We start from the raw sequence: 22,515 nt of genomic DNA, 5'->3' as shown, positions 1-22,515 counted from the left end.
TTTTAAAGATACTTCAGGAGTCCATAGATTGCTTATTTATTTTACCTTTATTTAACCAGGCAAGTCAGTTAAGAACACATTCTTATTTTCAATGACGGCCTGGGAACAGTGGGTTAACTGCCTGTTCAGGGGCAGAACGACAGATTTGTACCTTGTCAGCTCGGGGGTTTGAACTCGCAACCTTCCGGTTACTAGTCCAACGCTCTAACCACTAGGCTACGCTGCCGAGGGTAAGGAAACCAAAATGTTATTTTGTCATTTGGGGCGAACTAGCCCTTTAATGAAAAAGGAGAGAGGAATCCATTTTGTTTGCATAGAAAAATCTACAATTGTAGTTCTTGCATAGTAACATCAACATTCCAAAGAAGTCGGTAATCCAATAGGACAGGGTCTTGGTTTCAACCAGAAGGAACAATGTTTACCTTCCTTATTCCTCCCTGCAACAGAGAGAGGTGGAGATCGGCTGTATGGATAGAGTGACTCAGATTTGAAGGTTTAGTCCCTCATATTACTAACTCCCGCTCAGTCTGAGGACAAGACTGTTACATTGAACTATATCGCCCCCTTGTGACATTTTAGTAAACTGCAGAGGAAGAGGTGCGATGCAGTCAGTAGACAATGAAAAAGAGAGAGCGTGCGTGTGTGTGTACGTGTGTGTGTGTGTGTGTGTGTGTACGTGTGTGTGTGTGTGTGTGTGTGTGTGTGTGTGTGTGTGTGTGTGTGTGTGTGTGTGTGTGTGTGTGTGTGTGTGTGTGTGTGTGTGTGTGTGTGTGTGTGTGTGTGTGTGTGTGTGTGTGTGTGTGTGTGTGTGTGTGTGTGTGTGTGTGTGTGTGTGTGTGTGTGTGTGTGTGTGTGTGTGTGTGTGTGTGTGCGTGTGTGTACGTGTGCGTGTGCGTATGCGTGTGTGTGTCTATATGCGTATGTGTGTTGCTCAGCAGAAGGAAAGGTCAGACAGACTCAGAGACCGTGCTGAGCAGCATACAGAGGAGAGGAAGAGGAAGATGAGAAGGAGGAAGAAGAACCATACAGCTGGAAACTCAGCCAGGAATCCTAAAGTAGAAGATGGGGATAGGAGACACAGGCTAGCCAACGGGAGGGAGATTTGAAGTGAATTAAATCAGTTCATGTGTCAACATGATCTAGCCATATGTTTCTAGGCTGGTGCAACTCAATGAAATGCACAATATGCAAGTAAGTGCTTAGCGAGATGGGAATTAACACACTATCTCTCTGTCTCTCCCTGTTAACACACACTATCTCTCTGTCTCTCCCTGTCTCTGTTTCTGTCTGACTCTGTTTCTCTCTCTCTCTCTCTCTCTCTGTTTCTCTCTGTCTCTCTCTCTCGCTCTGTCTCTCTCGCTCTCTCTCTCTCTCTGTCTGTCTGTATTTCTCTGTCTCTCTCTCTCTCTCTCTCTCTCTCTCTCTCTCTCTCTCTCTCTCTCTCTTTCAATTCAAGGGCTTTATTGGCATGGGAAACACATCTTAACATTGCCAAAGCAAGTGAAGTAGATAATAAAGAAAAGTGATAAACAATATACAATAAAAATGAACAGTAAACATTACACTCACAGAAGTTCCAATAGAATAAAGACATTTCAAATGTCATTATGTCTATACAGTGTTGTAAGGATGTGCAAATAATGATACTACCAAAGGGAAAATAAATAAACATAAATATGGGTTGTATTTACAATAGTGTTTGTCCTTCACTGGTTGCCCTTTTCTTGTGGTAACAGGTCACAAATCTTGCTGCTGTGATGGCACACTGTGGTATTTCACCCAATAGATATGAGAGGATATCAAAATTGGGTTTGTTTTGAAATTCTTTGTGGGTCTGTGTCTCTAATATGGTCATGCATTTGGCAGGAGGTTAGGAAGTAAGTGGAGCTCAGTTTCCACCTCATTTTGTGGGCAGTGAGCACATAGCCTGTCTTCTCTTGAGAGCCAGGTCTGCCTACGGTGGCCTTTCTCAATAGCAAGGCAATGCTCACTGAGTCTGTACATAGTCAGAGTTTGGGTCAGTCACAGTGGTCAGTTATTCTGCCACTGTGTACTCTCTGTTTCGGGCCAAATAGCATTCTAGTTTGCTCTGTTTTTTGTTAATTCTTTCCAATGTGTCAAGTAATTCTCTTTTAGTTTTCTCATGATTTGGTTGGGTGTAATTGTGTTGCTGTCCTAGGGCTCTGTGGGGCCTGTTTGTGTCTGTGAACAGAGCCCCAGGACCAACTTGCTTAGGAGACTCTTCTCCAGGTTCATCTTTATGTAGGTGATGGCTTTGTTTCCTTTTAAGTGGTTATAGAATTTGGATTTTGATAATTAGCGGGTAATGGCCTAATTCATCTCCCCCTCTCTCTCTCTCTCTCTCTCTCTCTCTCTCTCTCTCTCTCTCCCTCTCTCTCTGTTGGGCAGTGTTCCTGGTCGTGTGCAGTAGCGTTGGGATGCTCTCTTCCTGTCTACACTCTAGGCTGCTAGCCAGGACTCTGGCAGTGCTCACTCACATGTATGTGTGAGAACATTAGCCTCTGGTACACAGCCAATATCCTGGCAACAGTGTGTGTGTGTTTGTCTCAATGGAAAGGGTATCTGTTGGCTTCACAGCTTGAGTAACCCTGGTGTGAATCATCTGTAGTAATAGAGCTATTCTGCCCAGCGTATTTGAGGCTTAAATTATGCCAGTGCACATGCAAACAAACACACACAGACACAGACAGACAGACAGACAGACAGACAGACAGACAGACAGACAGACAGACAGACAGACAGACAGACAGACAGACAGACAGACAGACAGACAGACAGACAGACAGACAGACAGACAGACAGACAGACAGACAGACAGACAGACAGACAGACAGACAGACAGAGAGAGAGGGGCACAGAGAGAGGCACAGAGAGAAAGAGGCACGGAGAGAGAGAGGCACAGAGAGAGAGGGGCACAGAGAGAGGCACAGAGAGGGGCACAGAGAGAGGCACAGAGAGAAAGAGGCACGGAGAGAGAGAGGCACAGAGAGAGAGAGGCACAGAGAGAGGCACAGAGAGAGGCACAGAGAGAAAGAGGCACGGAGAGAGAGGCACAGAGAGAGAGAGGCACAGAGAGAGAGGGGCACAGAGAGAGGCACAGAGAGGGGCACAGAGAGAGGCACAGAGAGAAAGAGGCACGGAGAGAGAGAGGCACAGAGAGAGAGAGGCACAGAGAGAGGCACAGAGAGAGGCACAGAGAGAGAGAGGCACAGAGAGAGAGAGGCACAGAGAGAGAGAGGCACAGAGAGAGGCACAGAGAGAGATATAGAGAGGCACAGAGAGAGAGATATAGAGGCACAGAGAGAGAGGCATAGAGATATAGAGATATAGAGAGGCACAGAGAGAGAGGCATAGGGATATAGAGATATAGAGAGGCACAGAGAGAGGCACAGAGAGAGGCACAGAGAGAGGCACAGAGAGATATAGAGAGGCACAGAGAGAGAGAGAGAGATAGAGAGGCACACAGAGAGAGAGATATAGAGAGGCACAGAGAGAGAGGCACAGAGAGAGAGAGATATAGAGAGAGGCACAGAGAGAGAGGCACAGAGAGAGAGATAGATATATAGAGGCACAGAGAGAGAGGCACAGAGAGAGAGACACACACAGAGAAACAGATTCTGCACATGGGGAGGAAACCATTTTAGAAACAACCAATGCCTTCACCAAGTGAAAATAAGATCATGTATCCCTTGTATTGTACAAATTGTGGTATACATGATACAAAAGTAGGATCTCTGATTTTTAAACATCTATTTTTATTGTTCTATTAAATCGGATATCAGGTTCTCCAGGGCATAATTTCAAAACATTCACTTGTCCTGAACATACATGTTTTAAAAAATATATAAAATATAAAACATCACATTAATGTTGGTTGTCATGTGTTTAAGGACATCATGTTTCACAGGCATCTGTAGATTGAGTATGAGTTTACTGTTCTTGATAGTGCAAGGGGAGTGCTTGTCTTACTCAGACTATACAACACATCAATTAACACTCACTGATCTGTCTTAATTTCCTAAAATATAGAAATAACTATAGGGAGCCTTAGTCTTCATTTATGTGTGTCGTATAGTCTGATCCTGAATGATCTGGAGAAAACTGAGTATCCAGTGTTGTCTGAGGTATAGCAGTCAGTGACTATGGCTAATGCTAATGCTAGAGGTGACAATGGTTAAGGCAAGCAAAGACTTTGACCTAATGCTAGCTGGGATTTTGGCTAATGCTAGCTTTAAAAATGACTAATGCTAGCTGTGATTGTGGCTAAATCTAGCTGTGATTGTGGCTAAATCTAGCTGTGACGGTGGCTAACGCTAGCTGCGACTGTGGCCAACGCTAGCTGTGATTGTGGCTAACGCTAGCTGCGACTATGGCTAACGCTAGCTGTGATTGTGGCTAATGCGATCTGTAACGATGACTAAAGCTACCTGTGATTGCTGCCAAAGATAGTTATACTCCAAGCTTACAGGGATTGCCTGGCTCTGCCGCATCTCATCAACAATAAAAGCTGTTGCATTTCTAAGAGGCTGGGCTCCCACTGCAGACTGGAGCCCGAATGTAGGGGTTACAGAGATGGATTACCTGCAAATCTCACACAGGGAGACACACACACACAGCCACAGCCTCACCTCCCTGCCTGCCTGGCCATTCCATTTCAAATGCTTGAGTGAGGAGAGAGGAGCGAGTATTCAGGCGGTTTGAATTGGTAATGTGAAATGTGAGAGCAGAGCAGGGCTAAGCCTGCCTAGATAAGGACAGCAGGATGGGGGAGTCGTAATAATTTATTCTATGAAACGGTGCAATAGAGGCCATCGGTGTGGGGATATGGTGTGAAGGAGTGTCAGTGTTCCGCTGGGATCACCTCCAGGATGATCTGGACAGATCTGTTGAAGGAATCTGGAGACAGAATAAAACACATAGGAAAACTCTTATGATACCATTTTACAGTACCCTCCATAGTTATTGTGACAGTGAAGCATGGTTTCTTCTTTCAAAACGTTGGATTTGAAATCAAACAATGACTACGAGGATAAAGGGCAGACTGTCAGCTTTAATTTGAATTTTTTTTTCATCCACATTGAGTGAACCATTTAGAAAGTAAAGCACGTTTCGTAAATGATCCACCCCTCATTTTCGGGGAGCAACAGTATTGGGACAAATTTTCTTATATGTTTATTAAAGTAGTCAAACGTTATATTTGGTCCGATATTCACAGCACGCAATGACTACATCAAGCGTGTGACTCTACACATGTCTTGATTGCATTTGCTGTTTGTTCGTAAATATTAGTAGAATATGTTCTCGAAACACTTCTACGTGAATGTGGATGTTACCATGATTACATAGAATCCTGAATGAATCGTGAACAATTATGAGTGAGAAGGTTCTAGATGCACAAATATCAAGTGAATCTGTCCCATCTCCCATCTAAAATGGGAGACTATGTACAAAACGTACTGTGCTTTCCAAACAGTTCCCCCCGATATGGATGAAAATACCTTCAAATTACAGCTGACAGTCTGCACTTCATAGTTACCGTTTGATTTCAAAACCAAACTTTTGGAGTTTGGAGCCAAAAGAAACAAAATGCTTCACTGTCCCAATAATTATGCAGCGTTAGGACAATATTATTTCCAAAGTGTCAACATAGACACATTGTTGGGATTCATGCTGCAATTTTGATAGGATGCCATGCTGAAAATGTATTGGAAATTGATTACATGTGGTAAACTATGCGTGGATAGTTTAATGGTCCACTACCCCTCCGATTAATCCCTTGAGTTGAACAATTGCTTTATAAAGATTAATCAATGCTGTCCATATGCCAGTAGTATGTATGATTTTCACAGTGATGTCTAGTAAATCCATTTAAATGACGTCTAAGTGAAGGTAGCGTGTTACCTAAACCATCCTGTAGCCACTTGGGTCTGCGGTCAAACACAATGAAAATATAGTAGGCTGGGATTCCTGTCAGGGAGATGGCGAATCCTATCCCTGTGTTGACGGGGTCAGAGTAGAGAGAGAGGAACACCATGAAGAAACAGGTGAATGAGAAAATGGCTGGAATGAAAAGAGGAACCTGGAGAGGCAAGACAAAGAAGTGCAGAGTCAAGGATGGAAACAGTAAAGTGTTCAGAAGTTGTTTTGAATAAGACAGCCATTAGACAGACTCATACTCTGTCCATGTGATTGTCTGCACTTCTACCACTCCCGTGTTTATTTGCTAAATTGACATTATTTTGCCAGTATTGGCCTATTTATTGACCTACCTCCCTAATCTTACTACATTCGCACACACTGTATATAGACTTTTCTATCGTGTTATTGACTGTATGTTCGTTTATCCCATGTGTAACTCTGTGCTGTTTGTGTCGCACTGCTTTGCTCTATCTTGGCCAGGTCGCAGTTGTAAATGGAGATCTTGTTCTCAACTAGCCTACCTGGTTAATTAAAGGTTAAATTAAATAAAAAATGTGCACAAGATGCCACATGCAGTGGCACAGAAGGAGCGATGTCCTAATCGCTGTGTGTGTGTGTGTGTGTGTGTGTGTGTGTGTGTGTGTGTGTGTGTGTGTGTGTGTGTGTGTGTGTGTGTGTGTGTGTGTGTGTGTGTGTGTGTGTGTGTGTGTGTGTGTGTGTGTGTGTGTGTGTGTGTGTGTGCGCGCGCGCGCCTAAGCACTTTGTGACAATTGCTGATGTAAAAAGGGCTTTATAGATACATTTGATGATTTGATGGTTGATGATTCACGTGTGTTGGCCTGACCTTGAAAGGGCGTGGCATGTCAGGGCGTGTGTATCTCATGTAGATGAGGCCCAGCACAGCCACGCCAATGAAGAGCCAGCGAAGGAAGCTCATGAAGTTCAACAGACTGTAGATGTCTCCCACAAACAGCTGGAACACTGTCATAGGGTACTGTAAACACACACAGAGAAAGAATGGACACTCCGACACACAATCACACACACACACACACACACACACACACACACACACACACACACACACACACACACACACAGAGAGAGATAGAGATAGAGAAACAAACAGGCAAACGGATCCAATGAGGAAGTGGCAGAGATGCTGACACGTACCCACAAAGCATGGTGACAGTTCAAACATAAACACAGGAATGCAACGTTTTAATTGTGGACCCTGTAGAGCAGGTCCTCATAAAGGCAGTAAAGAGCGATATGTGTGTATGAACAAAACAAAACAACAAAAACATATTTATCTGACCAGAACGAGGACGGCTGCCAAAGGAGTGTGTCTGCGGACATGGATCATGGACAAAACCTCAGGTAGATGGCCCTCGCGTGATGCCACGTAGAACATTCTAGAATGACCAACACAATCACACAATCTTCAGGATGAAATGAGAAATACCTTCAACAACAACACTTCATCATCGCCTTTGTAAGCGGTGTCTGACTAAATTCAATATATGAAAACGACACATGAAAGTCAACTACTGACAGTCATAGCTGACCTTCACACAGAAATGCAATGTCAGTTATTGTGTTTTCACTATACCACTATACCACACATCTAAACTTCTGCTTAACAGGGTTTGGCAGTTGAAAAAAAAAGATAAGATTAGATTCCTCTCACACAGTCCTCAAACATTGTGTTGGGAAGGGAAGGCAATTTTTCATTCTCCTTGGCAGGAGAATCTAGCGAAGGCTGCGGTGTGACACCTGAGTTGACGCAGCCCACCTTGAGAAAGCGAACAAGCAGCCATTCATCGAACCAAAGCACGACAAGGCTACAAATACCGGCACCGCCACCGAAAAGTTCCCCATCATCTTCCCTGCAAACGTCTGCAGGAAAAACAGACGAGAGAGAGAGAGAGAGAGAGAGAGAGAGAGAGAGAGAGAGAGAGAGAGAGAGTATGAACCAAACAAGGACAAAGGGATGTAGAAAAATATCCTCAATTCAATTATTATCTAATTAACGAACATGCACGTAGCTCCAAAGCTCTCACACTTTCCTTAAGAGCAACATCACAGACCTGTAAAACCGTAAGGAAGCTAACACCATTGGAAAGATCTGATCAGATCAGAGCCCTTTTAGTGAATAACTCTCCCCCTTCTCCAAACAGGTCCGAGATCAGTATACAGTCTCTGTCTGTGACTATGTCATTATGACTGCAAGATGATTTAATTATCATTGAGAGGAATGGACTGTGTGGAATCACATAAGGCCATACTGGGAAGCAGAGGTGTTGGGCTTGGAGGTCTACTAATTACAGTTTAGAGTGCAGGAGAGCAACACCACAGACACCATCAGGGCCTGATGAAGCGCTGATGAACGAGGTGTGTGACTGCAGTCAATGCGCCTCAAGTGTATCAATACATCACACAAAGAAATACATAGGACTCTTATGTTAACGCCAGCCAATAGCGGTGGGTGGTTGTAGGATCAGTGTCGATCAAATCGGCCAATAGGCAGCGAGCTTGTTGGATGCCTTACCACGGCGACGGCGTGCGATGCCAACAGCTCCTCTGCCGACATCACAGTGTAGTATGCCACGTTAGTCAACACGTAGCAGAAAGTGACTATCGCCATGGAGATACAGATGGCCAATGGGACAGTCCTGGGGATACGTAAACATTTGAGAACAACAATCTTTCGATCAGGCAAACCTACTGTGCGAGAACAAGACATGGAATGAGGAGGGTGAACTCACTTTTCTGGATTCTCTACTTCCTCGGTTACAAAGTTCAGATAAAACCTGCCGGCAGAAAGTTGGAGCTTTACAACAATATTACGTGGCAATACTGTACCTTACAAGAGCTCATACATGCTCACGGCAAGTAATAATGCGTTACACTAGTTGGCTTCATGAAAAGGGTAGAATAAGATATTAAAGCTAGTTACGTTAGGAGAAGTCCATACCTACCACCCCGCATAGGCGTACATCCCAGAGTAGAAGGCCAGAGGAAGGCCTGTGAGCTTGATATTACTGACCTCAAATGCATTCTCAAAGTTCTTCGTCTCCCCTGCACATAAACACAAAGAAGGAATTACACGTTCACCAAAGAATATCAAAACTCGTTGAGTGTTTGACAAGGTATACACATCTTTCTCGGTAGTTGCAGCCGTAAGAACATTCCAGTACAATACACACATACTGTATGTCGTGTGTTCCTCTTTAATGGAACACACTTGCAACGAGGCAGATAGTAACCCTCTTAAAGGTGAAATGACTGATGTTCAATGAACATTGGTATGGCAGAACACCAAGCCTACAGACAAGTGAACTTTCATGTGCTTTAACCTCTCTTGGGTAGGGGGCAGTATTTTGACGTCAGGATGAAAAGCGTGCCCAAAGTAAACTGCCTGTTACTCAGGCCCAGAAGCTAGGACATGCATATAAATGGTAGATATGGATAGAAAACACTCTAAAACTGTTAAAATTATGTCACAGAACTGATATGGTAGGCGAAACCCCGAGGACAAACCATCCCAAAAAAACACATTTTTCAGCCTACCTCTATTTTCAATGGCTATCACTTTTATCTCTGGCTCATTTTTCCAAAAACCAGTATGAAACTCTTTATAAAGATGGTTGCCATCTAGTAGAAGCCCTAGGAACTGCAATCTGGGAGGATTTTGCCTTATAATAAAAGTGACAGCCTTTGAAAACAGTGGTAGGCTGACCATTTTTTGGGAGTGGATGGTTTGTCCTTGGGGTTTCGCCTGCCATATCAGTTCTGTTATACTCACAGACATAATTTTAACAGTTTTAGAAACTTTATAGTGTTTTCTATCGATATCTACCAATTATATGCATATCCTAGCTTCTGGGCCTGAGTAACAGGCAGTTTACTTTGGGCACGCTTTTCAATCGGACCTAAAAATACTGCCCCCTACCCAAGAAAGGTTAAATTACGAGCCCAGTTGGTTTAGCAACGGAAAAAGGAAGGAACCTTCCCGTTAGCCATGATTGGCTGAGATAATGGATAGGCTGGACTTGCCGGGACATGAGTTTGGATTGATCTGCCATGTAGCATGCTCATTTTTTTGTTGATAGTCCTTTGCATCTTGACATTTTTAAAGATATACATAAAAATGTTTTGCTACTTTTTTCAACAACATTAATGCCCTGAATTTAGCAGGCACTGTCAACAGATTAGTTGGAAAAAAAGTGAATGGCTATTTTCTCCACACACCACGATCAGTGTGAACTGGAGTGACTTGACACAACGCTGTTGAAACAAGGTGTAGCTACAAACAAAACAGAGTTAAATGCCTGTGATATGTGATTATCCCACCTAGCTATCTTAAGATGAATGCACTAACTAGGTCGCTCTTGATAAGAGCATCTGCTAAATGGCCAAAATATCAAATGTAAAAATGACAATGTTTGCATTGGTAGTAGTATGGGTTGGGATTATGCCGGTTCATTGTTTAGCTAGCTAGCTAGGTGATTACATGACCCATCAAGTTTGCCAGGTGTGTCTCAGGGTGATTACAGTCATCTACTGTATCCCATGAACATGTGTACATGTCGAGAGAATAGTTTAAATAAGTATATAAGTATAAAATATTTATAAAATATTTGTATCTGTTTTTGATGTTGCTACTATTCAAGTAACAATTTTCAATGTACCGTGTACGCCTTGTGTATCCTTGCTATAGTGTGTGTTTACCGAAGGCAGTAATGTGAAGGACAATATGGCCTGCACCAAAGTCAGTTTAAGATATAGGCCAAGGACTACAGTAAATAAAGTGTATTTTTACCTGGAGTTTATTCTTATTGTAGGCTACCACTTTTACCACTTTTAGTCTAATTTTTTTAACTAAATTACTCACTCTGTTTAGCACATGGCATCACATGTGAATCTTTAAAGTGATGGATGGGGCTAAGGCTTAAGAGGCTGTGAATGATGCTGAATGTGTGGAGACAAAGAAGAGCTCTCCAGTAGGTGTACCAAAACAGTCCAGGTCCATTTTCTCAAAAGTGGGGTTACAAGTTGACTTTCAAAACAGAATTACATTGTTCCTCAACTGCAGTGTATGATATACCATTTTCAAGCTCTGAGTCTCTTCTCGTATCAAATGTTAAAAAAACACAATTTCAAATGTTGCTACACAAGACAGAATCGAGGCGTTCGGTCACATTTGACAATGGTGTTGATTGTAATGATCATGGTGATGATGATGACGATGATAACAAAGGCTTACCTTTGAAGAGCATATAGAGGCCAGGTACGATGATGATGGCGATGGCCAGCAGCTTGCTAAAGGTGAGGAAGATCTGAATCCTGTTTGTCCAGCTCGTACTCATACTGTTGAGATACATCACTGATGCTGTGGAGCAGGAATAAACATGAACACACACACACACACACTTTGTGAGACTGACTGGTACCTTACAGTCACTTGAACCATCTCACTGATAAGCACACAAATCCTATAGTCCAAAGTTTGTTCAAGTTTGTACTGTAAAAATAAATAAATATATATATATATATATATATATATATATATATATATATAATAAGGCTGTAGCATTATTACTCAGACATACTTATTCCTATAGAGGTGGCCAGTTTGATAGCAATCTCGGGCACTCCACACGGCATGAATATGGGTTCCAGGATATATTGTCCAAAGGCCAGGGATATCACTGCCAACCCTGCAGGTCTAGAACAGACAACACTGTCACACGCAGACTCAAAAACGCGGAACCAAACATACACGTTTACCAAACAAACACAGTGACAGGAAACGCTGACCCACAAAGCTGTGCGATCTGGGGCATCATTCACTGTTCAGAGTGTTGGGGAGCATGTGACCTTCTACTGACACAAACCTGTCTTACCCAACCTCACAACTGTTTATTAGCTTCCCCTGACACTAAAAGTCTATAACAGTCAAGTAACTATAGTTACTGATATTCAGTGTTTGTTGACTCAAATATGTCTGCTCGGTTCAGTTGAGGAAATTACAGTAAAATATCCAGGGAATACTTAAGCAATAACGCCCGAGGGGGTGTGGTATATGGCCAATATACCACGGCTAAGCTCTGTTCTTAGGCACGACTCAACGTGAAATGCCTTGATTTTACAACCCTTAGCCATGGTATATTTGCCATATACCACCAACCTGGTATATTGCCAATAATCTAATAACTGTTGCACAGTCTGTGGGCTGATCCCCAGAAAGCTGTTCATTTCCCATAGACTCAAAACCAAATATCCCCCCCCCTCCTGGCCTGGGTTAACCTGAGGTACAGTAATAGTATAGCAGGTTTGTTTACACTGCTCTGCTACCACGGGTATCAACGGACCAGGATGGGATCCAAAAGGTTTTGCTACCTCTACAATGCTGAGATATATACACTAGGCCCATCCCCGTCTCTCTCTCACACACAGGCAGTATAGAGTGATATACACATACCTTGTTGCAAGTATCTACACCCCCTTCCTGCTGCTGTCTCTGTCTCACACACACACACCCACACACCTACCTGATGGCGATGAGGTCAGCCCAGAGGCGTATGAAGGCCATCTGTGGTCCAAAGGCCTCCAGGATATAGGTATAATGTCCCCCGGACTTCTGGATACTGGTTCCCAGCTCTGCATAGGACAGGGCCCCTGGGAAATGAAAAAGGAACAGGTTTAGGACAGGGGAGTGGCTAGCCAGCTATAAAACATTGGCAGCATCAGCAACAGCAGAATACTGGCTATAAGAGGAAAATATGATTCATTGTATTCATAATCATGTGTGTGTGGCGGGAGAGAGAGAGAGAGAGAGAGAGAGACAGAGAGAGACAGAGAGACAGAGAGAGAGAGAGAGAGAGAGAGAGAGAGAGAGAGAGAGAGAGAGAGAGAGAGAGACAGAGAGAGAGAGAGAGATTGATGTTCAACTCTGTCAAATGCCTTTTCCTGATCAATTGAAATTAGACCAGCATCCAACCCAATAGCCCTAGAGACGTCCAAAAAATCATGAATCAGAGAAATGTTATCCCCTATCTGCCTGCCAGGAACACAGTAGGACTGGTCCGTATGTATGATTTGCCCCATCACCTCCCTCAGCCTGTTGGACAAAGCCTTTGACAATATCAGTGCACAATAAAGCCACCGGCCTCCAGTTCTTCACCTCCCTCGGGTCACCCTTTTTGGGCAGTAGGGTGAGGACAGCCCATCTGCAGCTTATTGGTAGTAACCTTCCGGTTAAACTATCATTAACTACTTCTAACCAATCCTCTCCCAACATAGCCCAAAATGACTTAAAAAAGGCAACGGGAAGCCCATCAATGCCTGGTGCCCTTCCATTTTCCATGCCTTTTAATGCAGTGTATAAATCCTGCAAAGACAATGGTTGCTCAAGCTCAACCTGAGCTTCTGCAGCCACCTTTGGGAGCCCATCAAAGAACGGCTGTGTCACTGTTTTATCCTCTTTGTACTCACACTTGTAGAGCTCAGCATAGAACTCTACTGCCCTCTTTCTAATTTCACTAGGGCTAGTGAGCTCTTGTCCAACAGCTGATTTGAGACAATGAATAATTTTTCTTTGTCCATTCTTTTTCTCTAAACCAAAGAAAAATTTGGATGAGGCATCCATTTCAGATATTCCCTGAAACTTACTTCTCACCAGTGCCCCCTGTGCTCTGATACCCAGCAGGTCTGCCAATGCAGCTTTTCTCCTCTTGAGGGCCTGAGTATGGCCTCGATCTCCTGTGGTCTCAACCAACGTCATGAGTTCCACTATTTCAATCTCTAGGGCTTTCATTGATCTGGTGATATCCTTGGTGACATTCCTTGTGTATTGATTACAAAATTGTTTAATCTGGATTTTCCCTATATCCCACCACTGTTGAAGGGATACAAAACTGGCCTTTTGAGACCTCCACCTCTCCCAGAAAAAACAGAAACAGTTCCTGAAGTGAGCATCACTCAATAAAGTTATATTAAAATGCCAGTATGCGCTTTTGGCTTTTACATCGTTAATGAACACCACCTCTGTTATTAAACAATGATCAGAAAATCCCACTGGGGTTATTACACTTGATTTACAGACCTGAGATTGATGCTCAAAAACATAAAACCTATCTAACCTGGCCATAGAGATGATGTTCTCTCTCACATGCGCCCAGGTGTACTGCCTTGTTCCTCCATGTTGACTCCGCCAAATATCACACAGTTCATGTGTTACAATGAGGCGTTTTAAAAAAGTCATTGAGGCTATATGAGGTTCTTGGTGATTTCTATCTAAATCGCTAACTGTGCAGTTAAAATCCACAGCAATAAATAAATAATCTTCTTTGTTACATTTGTCAATGGTATTTGATAATGTCTCTAAAAAACATACCCTCTCAACTGTCACCACTGGGGCATATACATTTATCAGACACATAGTGATGTTTTCATACCTTGCTTTAACTTTTAATAACCTCCCCTCAACTACCTTCAACCTCATATGACAAAGGCAAAAACCCTTTTGAGAACAAGATAACCACACCCCCACTTTTTGAGTTTTTATGACTACACACCACTGTCCCCCCCCCCCACTCCTGTTGCCACATAACTTCATTTTCCAAATTACTATGCGTTTCTTGTAGAAAATTCATGTCACTTCCCTTTCCCCTAATTAACTCATACACCATGGCTCTTTTTTAATATCTCTTGCCCCATTTACGTTTAAAGAAGAAATCTTAAAACTGCTCATGGATGAAAAAAATATACAGAGGAAGATACAGCCACCACATCTCTTTACAGAGTTAAAAATGCAACTGAACTCTTTCATTTTCTTTAGAATTTACATCACTTATCACTCTCGTGACCACTTTCTTGAGTCTAGCAATTTCAGGGCTTTTCAAACTTCCCCCTGTAATTTTTGACATCAGAAACTTTGCTGATTCAATAAACAATTCACGTTCAGGGAAAAAATCAGTTACATTGTAATCCTGCATATATTTCTTCCCTTTTGTCAACTTCAGAAATTGACGTATCTTCTCGATCCCATACCTCCCTTCCACCCCATTTATCTCACTATATTGTTGTGACGCGTCAGATGACTCACTCTCGCTATCCTCCCCAGAAGAGAACTCCACCATCTCTACACCTTGTTCATCTTCAACTGATCTATCAATCTCTACCTTTCTCTTAGAATTAGACCCTTCACCACCCCTTAAATTCTTCCTTTTACTCCTCAGTATTTTGAAAACATCCGCTTCCTTTTCCGTTATTTCAATCTCCTCTTGACCTCCAATTTAATTTTCCAGCACCACCTCAGCGACGGCAGTCGCAATCTCACCTACTGTTTCCCCTCCCTCTTTGTTCTGATCTACCACAATTGCCCCCGTATCCACAATGCCTTCCTCTCCTACTTTTCCAACCACATCTGCCCACCTTCTCTCTTCCCCTGCACCCTTAGTATGTTCATCCCTTCGCGGTGGTGCGTTAGTTTCACCCGCACTAGAGCTACTACCAGGCTTAGCGAGCTCATTCTCGGGACAACTACGCACCAAATGCCCCTCTCTTCCACAGCCAAAGCATTTCATTGATTCAGTAGATGCATAGAAGACATAATCAAATCCATCAATCTTAAAGCTGAACGCTAAATTCAGTTCATCTCCGTCCTTTTTTTAAATCATATGCACTTGTCTCCTATGAGACACGACATGTTTCAACAACGGAGATTTGCATCCAAAAAGAACCTTCTTTATTGTAGATACGATTTGACCATGGCGAGATAACTCTCGCTCTAACACTTCATCTCTAACAAATGGTGGCACGTTAGAAAGCATAACTTTCTTTGCCGGATTCATAAGCGGAAATACCGGTGTCTGTGTCTCCCGCAACACAACATCCCTCACAACTATCTTATTCACCTTTTCAATTGAATCTAAGAATATCACTACAGCGCTATTCATCCTTGAGGCTGATTTGATGCTATCATACCCAATGATAGCACCCACAACCAAGCTACATTCTTCCACTGAACACCCGGCCGCAGCAGGAATCTTTACTCCATGCCTCCGACTAAGTTTTTCAAACTCTACACTTCCGCGAGTGGCCATTGCAACCAGCCCCACCCGCTGGTTGTGCCCTCGCGAAAAACCAACCTCAAAGATCCCACCACCCCTATACATGCTTAGTGATAGTTAAACAAGAGTGAAAAGAAATTCCATTCGCTCTCACAATCACTCCTGCTTGACGACTCACTCCCAGCATGCACCCTGACGAGAGAGAGAGAGAGAGAGAGAGAGAGAGAGAGAGAGAGAGAGAGAGAGAGAGAGAGAGAGAGAGAGAGAGAGAGAGAGAGAGAGAGAGAGAGAGAGAGAGAGAGAGAGAGAGAGAGAGAGAGAGAGACAGAGAGAGAGAGACAGAGAGAGAGAGAGAGAGACAGAGAGACAGAGAGAGAGTGAAAGACATAGAGAGAGAGACATAGAGAGAGAGAGAGAGAGAGAGAGAGAGAGAGAGAGAGAGAGAGAGAGAGAGAGAGAGAGAGAGAGAGAGAGAGAGAGAGAGAGAGAGAGAGAGAGAGAGAGAGAGAGAGAGGGGTTAGAGTAAAGGGTAATTGCTGTTTCAGCAGTTAGATGGCTAGTTAGAAGGCAGTAGCTATGGTAAGGCTTCTGTAATAACAGTAATATAATGAAATAATACTAGAGTAGAAGCGGAATCTTTTCCATAGCAGCAGACAGTTAGCAAGGTTTATCCACCCCCCTAAGCTTTCATTCACACTCATCATCTCAAGAAAAGCTGTTTTACAAGTTTAGCACTTTGTTTTGGGATGCATCAACTCCAGTGTCTTCAGGGACGGGGAAGCAGGGGAGTTGTAACTCAATGGGCTGAACAGCAATAAAAACACAAAATCTCCATCCTTCATAGCTTCAGTTCGCATGCATCATAAAACCACTCAGCACACCTTTACTCAGGTATGTCTCCTCGCTTCTGGCGACAACTACGTGTGACTCACCGAACAGGGACAGCACTCCGCAGGCAATCCACACCACCAGAGACATTCCAACACTCCCAGAGTTCTTCAGGATTCCCTTGGGTGAGATGAAGATTCCCGCTCCGATGATGGTACCGATGATGATGGAGATTCCCCGAAGCAGGGTCACCTTCTTCCTCAACTCTACCTTTCCGTTCAGAGCATCAGGCTCCTCTTTTGGGGCAGGGGTATCCCCCGGGTGTCCCCCATTTTGGGGGGTGTTGTTCACCCCAGTCCCCTCACCATTAACTGATCTCCTGGTCATCCTTGTACTCTCTCACACACACACACACGCACAAGCACACACTCTCTCCAACACACAATGTGTCACACACACTCCTCACCTTTCTGGCACTTTGGGTCCCAAAACAACCTTAAGGTTTTTCTGTCTGTCTGCAGTGACCTGCTGTTGAGAATACAGAAGAGTAGGTTACTCAGACAAAGCAGTCTGTTACTGGTTCTGCTGTGCAAATAACTTCTACCACTGGGAATTAGACCAAACCTCTTGGGAATGGCCTCTCCCACTCTCTCCCTCTCTCTCTTAGACACACAGACACACTCACACGCACAGACACACACACACTCTAATCTCGCTCTAAAGCCCCACTCATTCAGTCGCTCTCTCACTCTCTCTCTCTTTTACTCTCCCACTTGCTGCCTCTAACACTTTTTGTCTCTCTTGCCCTCTTTTGTCTATCTCTCTCCAGCGTTCCTACTCTCCCAAACCTCTTACTATATGACTGGTCACTGTGCCTCACTGCAGAAGCAGTCTGGTAGTGTTGTCTGGTAGTGTTTCAGAGGTGTCTGCTTTGGGCAACCTCTACCTCGGGATGTCAATGATGTATCTGAATAATCACCTGAGAGTTCACAACACAGTTATCCCAAAACAAAAGGGGGACCAGAAACTAGTGGAACTGATGCAATCGATGCCAAAGCGCTCTGATGTCACACGTCACATGACACGCAGTAATCGTCAACGCCTACGGTCTAAACTTGTCATTGACCACAAGCTACCACAACTCGTCTTGTGAATACACACAAGGCTTCCAGTAAGATCATACTCATTACCACACTCAGCAAACGCTACCAACCAAACAATGGAAAAGCAAACAACTTTTTTTCCCAATCTTTATTCAAGCATTGTTTAAAGGTTGTGAGGGAGTGTCATTATTTTTTCCAACACCTTCCTTTGAAAAGTAAACCAATAAAAACATGTAAAGAGAGTTGTATACTCTTTACAAGATCCCAGTAATTTATTGGGTAAACCACCAATGTTTCGGCATCACTGTGCCTTCTTCAAGGTGAAAAGTTGAGCCAACCAATCATACCGGTACAGCAACTGTATCTCTTCCTGATAAGCTGCCAGACAAACCGAGTCAGAAGCCTTGGTTTGAGATAAAGACCTTGGAATTCTAGGACAAGGTGCCATATTGGCTCTGAAAAGGCTGGTGGTTCCAGTCGCCTTCCAGTGAGTCAACCAAGAACACCTGGAGATGGGTTTTCTTGGTTTGCAGCTGCCTGCCACAGGTGATACACAGTTAGAAAACCTCTCTACGCTACTCAGTTGCAGTGGCACTATTTACGCTTCAGTTTTACTTTAGTCCCGGTGTACTACTTGTACTCAAATCGAAACAACAGTCAGTGATTTGTTTCCGTTTTTGTCCAAAATAACTTTCCCTTATCTACAAGTTGCAGCTTTTTTTTTAGATATGAATAGACATTCAAAGAACAAAAAAAATCTCATAAAATCGAATGCTATGATAAGCATTTAATCATAATCCAATTGTTTACCACTCCAACGGTGCCCAACAGTTCCAAGATCCTGTAACCATAGTGTTGTCACGGTGACCATTTTTTTTGAGAATTCTCAGGAGTTTGATGTTGCCTAGTCACCGACTCAGTCACCATGACGATGACACAATTTCAGTCTCACGTTTTGAAACAGTCTCTCTAAACTGCCATCACACAAAAACACCCTTTACACCCGTTGGTGACAAACAACAGACAGACAGAAACGACAGAGTTCTTTTTCTCTGTTCCCTCTGTGTGGGGAGAAAATCCTTTTGCAGATTTGATACGCTCCCCCTCAGGCAACCTATCCTTGCCAGGGCAACTGTTTGAGGGGAACTGAAGAAAGAGAGCCAGAGGGAGAGAAAGGGAGAAAGAGTGTATCTTTCTAACATCTTAAAATGTTCCATTCCCCTCGCTCGCTCAATGACGTGCTCACATATAAGCAGCGTACTGGTCCCATAAAAAGACCATGCTTCAAACTACTCAACTTCAATTCTGAAATAAAAATGGTTTTGTAACGAGGCCAGTTGACTCTGAGGCCTTCTGCCTGACAACATGTAACTGTATCTGGCCCACAATATTGATTACAGTCTCTGTGGTCTCCCAGCTTGACTGTTGGTCAATATCCACCATGAATCCAGTGATGATGATAAATATGATACACCACAGCATGCTGTCAGTGACCTGAATCAGAGCTGGGTTATGGATTCTGACACTAGAGACAAGGGGGACTGTGTGTGTTAGTGAAGGGGGACAGGACAGAGTATGGCCCCATGGTAAGCAGAGGGTCCTCACTCTCTCTATTAGATCAAACACTAAGAGAAGAAAGAGAAAACGGACAAAACCTCTCTACTTTTCCCATGTGCTCTCCTCTCTGTGTGTGTGTGTGTGTGTGTGTGTGTGTGTGTGTGTGTGTGTGTGTGTGTGTGTGTGTGTGTGTGTGTGTGTGTGTGTGTGTGTGTGTGTGTGTGTGTGTGTGTGTGTGTGTGTGTGTGTGTGTGTGTGTGTGTGTGTGTGTGTGTGTTCAATGCTGGTTATTAAAAGCTCAGACAGTTTGTTTAGCTGAGCTGCAGCAGCGATAATAATGTCAGCACTGGTTAACCTGGGCCATAACACACACAGTGATGATTCAGGAGTTAAATGAACACTGTAAGAATTAAACAAAGTTAGTGGTGTAAAGGAACCCCATTGTTTGTCTGAATAACCACAGTTGAGTGTGAGAGAGTGCTTTTGTCAGAGTAAACCATTCCCATCAACATCACAGCCATCATTTTCATGTATAATGATTGATTAGGTAGTCTCCTTTATCAATGTTTGTGAATGCAGGTTGTCGGTGAAATCCTAACTATGGCTGGATTCTAATAGGAATTACACTGTGCAGCAACTGTGCTGAGAGGAACTATGATGTGGGACATCGAGAACTCCTCACCATCAAGATGGCATTGGAGGAGTGGAGGCACTGGTTGGAGGGGGTGGAACACCCATTCTTTGTGTGGACTGACCATAAAAACCTGCAATATCTCCGCACAGCCAAGCGCCTCAACTCTCAACTCTAGGCAGGCTCGCTGGGCCCTGTTATTCACCCGTATAAATTTCACTTTATCCTACCGCCCGGGGTCCAAGAAAGTCCTTCCTGATTCCCATGGGAACTTGGGTGACATCGGATTCTCTCGGTAAGGTGGGCGTCGGGAACTTCCGGGATTCCTTGGAGACAAGGTGGGAGCAGTGAACGAGCGAGCGTGACTGGGAACAGACCTCCTCGTCCCATAGCCGCCCATCGATCTGTAAGGTCAAGGCTATGTGAGAGTCGAGGTCGATGGGAAGCTCCCGGGCTGCGAGCTCGTCTTTAACCTCCAACGATAATCCATGAAGGAACATGTCGAAAAGAGATTCTGGGTTCCAGGCACCCTCAGTGGCCAGACTACTGGAGTTTTGACGCACTACGGGAGTTTTGATGCAGTTGGAGTAGCTTCCGAGCAGCCTCTCTCCTGGACAACGGAAAATTGAACACCTTCCTAACCTCCGCCATGAACTCCTCCAGACTGAGGCAAATGTTGGATTGTTGCTCCCACACCACTGTCGCCCAGGCAAGAGCCCTCCCTGACATCAGCGTTATAAGATGCGCTATCTTTGAGCAATCCAAGGGAAACGAACAGGGCTGCAGCTCGAAGATGAGGGAGCACTGGGAGAGAAACGCTCGGCAGGTTCCTGGATCTCCAGAGTAGCGCTCCAGAGGAGGTAAGCAGCATTCTCAGGAAGCCCGGGATAGACTGGGAAGAAGTGCTGCTGATAGCGGGATTACTGAGAGTCTGGGGGGTTACCATACAGGCTTGCTGCCTAGTAAAATATCTGAGTAATTGCTCCAGCAATGCATTGAATGTGCGGTCGTGGTGTTCTGCCAAGTTGTAGAGTCGTTCCATAAGGTTTTGAAGTAACTCCTCGCATCTTCCAATGGTGGCTCCTTGGTAGGATACATCATTGCGTAGCTGGTCCGAGTCTGCTGGGTCAGTCAGGGCCAGTTCATACTAACACAACTCAGGATATGACCCAGATGCAGACACAGGAGACTGAAGGTTCAATACACAGAGTAGTTTATTAAACCACAGGGCAGATTGAGGACAGGCAGAGGTTCGTAACAGGGTCAGAGTCAGATAGGTACAGGACGGCAGGCAGGCTCGGGGTTAGGGCAGCCAGAATGGTATGGCAGGCGGGCTCAGGGTCAGGGCAGGCAGAACTGGTCGGAACCAGGAGGACTATAAAACAGGGACTAGAGAAAACAGGAGTGCGGAAAAACAAGGCTTGATGAGACAAGACGAACTGGCAACAGACAAATAGACAAACAGAAAACGCAGGTAGAAATACACAGGGGATAATGGGGGGAGATGGGATATGCCTGGTGGGGGGGTGGAGACAAGCACAAAGACAGGTGAAACAGATCAGGGTGTGACAACCTAATGTCGCTTGTAAGCCAGGAGTTTCAGACCACTGTGTTAGGGTAAAACTAGGCCTTCAAAGTAAGGCCATATTATATATGTTTAAGCTAATCTCTATATGAGTCTGTGGATGTCTATATAAACTGTTTATACACTGAGTAGACAAAACATTAGGAACGCCTGCTCTTTCCATGACATAGACTGACCAGGTGAATCCAGGTGAAAGCTATGATCCCTTATTGGTGTCATTTGGTAAATTCACTTCAATCAGTTTAGATGAAGGAGAGGAATCAGGTTAAAGAAGTATTTTTAAGCCTTGAGACAATTGAGACATGAATTGTGCCATTCAGAGTGCATTTGAACGGGGTATGGTAGTAGGTGCCAGGGGCACCGGTTTGAGTGTGTCAAGAACTGCAACGCTGCTGGGGTTTTCAGGCTCAACAGTTTTTTTGTGTATCAAGAATAGGCCAACATTCAAAGGACATCCAGACAATTTGGCACAACCGTGGGAAGCATTGGAGTCAACATGGGCCAGCATCTCTGTGGGATGCTTCCGACACCTTGTATAGAGTCCATGCCCCAACAAATTGAGGCTGTTCTGAGTGCAAAAAGGTGTGCAACTTAATATTATGAAGGTGTTCCTAAAGTTTTGAACACTCAGTGTATGTAGTGTATTGTCATAATGTTTGTGATAATATTCAATTAGCATCTCACTTGATGAAGGCCACAGGTCTGAATATGAATGGATTCAATAACCATGTTTCTGTCACTAAGAAATAAAGTTATGGGTTGTACCTTTACATTTCACTCAAAATGGAAAGG

At 44.0% G+C, this 22,515-nt stretch overlaps 1 protein-coding gene across 2 annotated transcripts; it reads right to left on the bottom strand.

Moving 5' to 3' along the window:
• Positions 1-3,756: 3,756 nt before the first annotated feature.
• LOC118376647 (cystine/glutamate transporter-like) lies at positions 3,757-17,513 on the bottom strand. Of its 2 annotated transcripts, none has more exons than XM_052488357.1 (12): positions 16,952-17,511; positions 12,498-12,624; positions 11,556-11,671; positions 11,210-11,335; positions 8,922-9,021; positions 8,709-8,753; positions 8,492-8,615; positions 7,736-7,839; positions 7,259-7,355; positions 6,785-6,934; positions 5,923-6,100; positions 3,757-4,917 (listed from the first exon to the last, which is right to left on the bottom strand). In XM_052488357.1, exons 1-12 carry the CDS (start codon positions 17,232-17,234, stop codon positions 4,862-4,864), a joined length of 1,506 nt encoding a protein of 501 aa, XP_052344317.1. In that variant the 5' UTR covers positions 17,235-17,511; the 3' UTR covers positions 3,757-4,861. The 2 variants fall into 2 exon arrangements, 1 of the variants encoding a protein (XP_052344317.1); XR_008087577.1 differs by having other exon boundaries at positions 4,892-4,917; positions 5,923-6,015; positions 16,952-17,513.
• Positions 17,514-22,515: the final 5,002 nt, after the last annotated feature.

The sequence above is a fragment of the Oncorhynchus keta genome, chromosome 30 (genome assembly GCF_023373465.1).
Source record: "Oncorhynchus keta strain PuntledgeMale-10-30-2019 chromosome 30, Oket_V2, whole genome shotgun sequence".
NCBI lineage: Eukaryota > Metazoa > Chordata > Actinopteri > Salmoniformes > Salmonidae > Oncorhynchus > Oncorhynchus keta.
The sequence above is the reverse complement of the archived record's forward strand: the minus strand, read 5'-3'. Positions and strand labels throughout refer to the sequence as shown.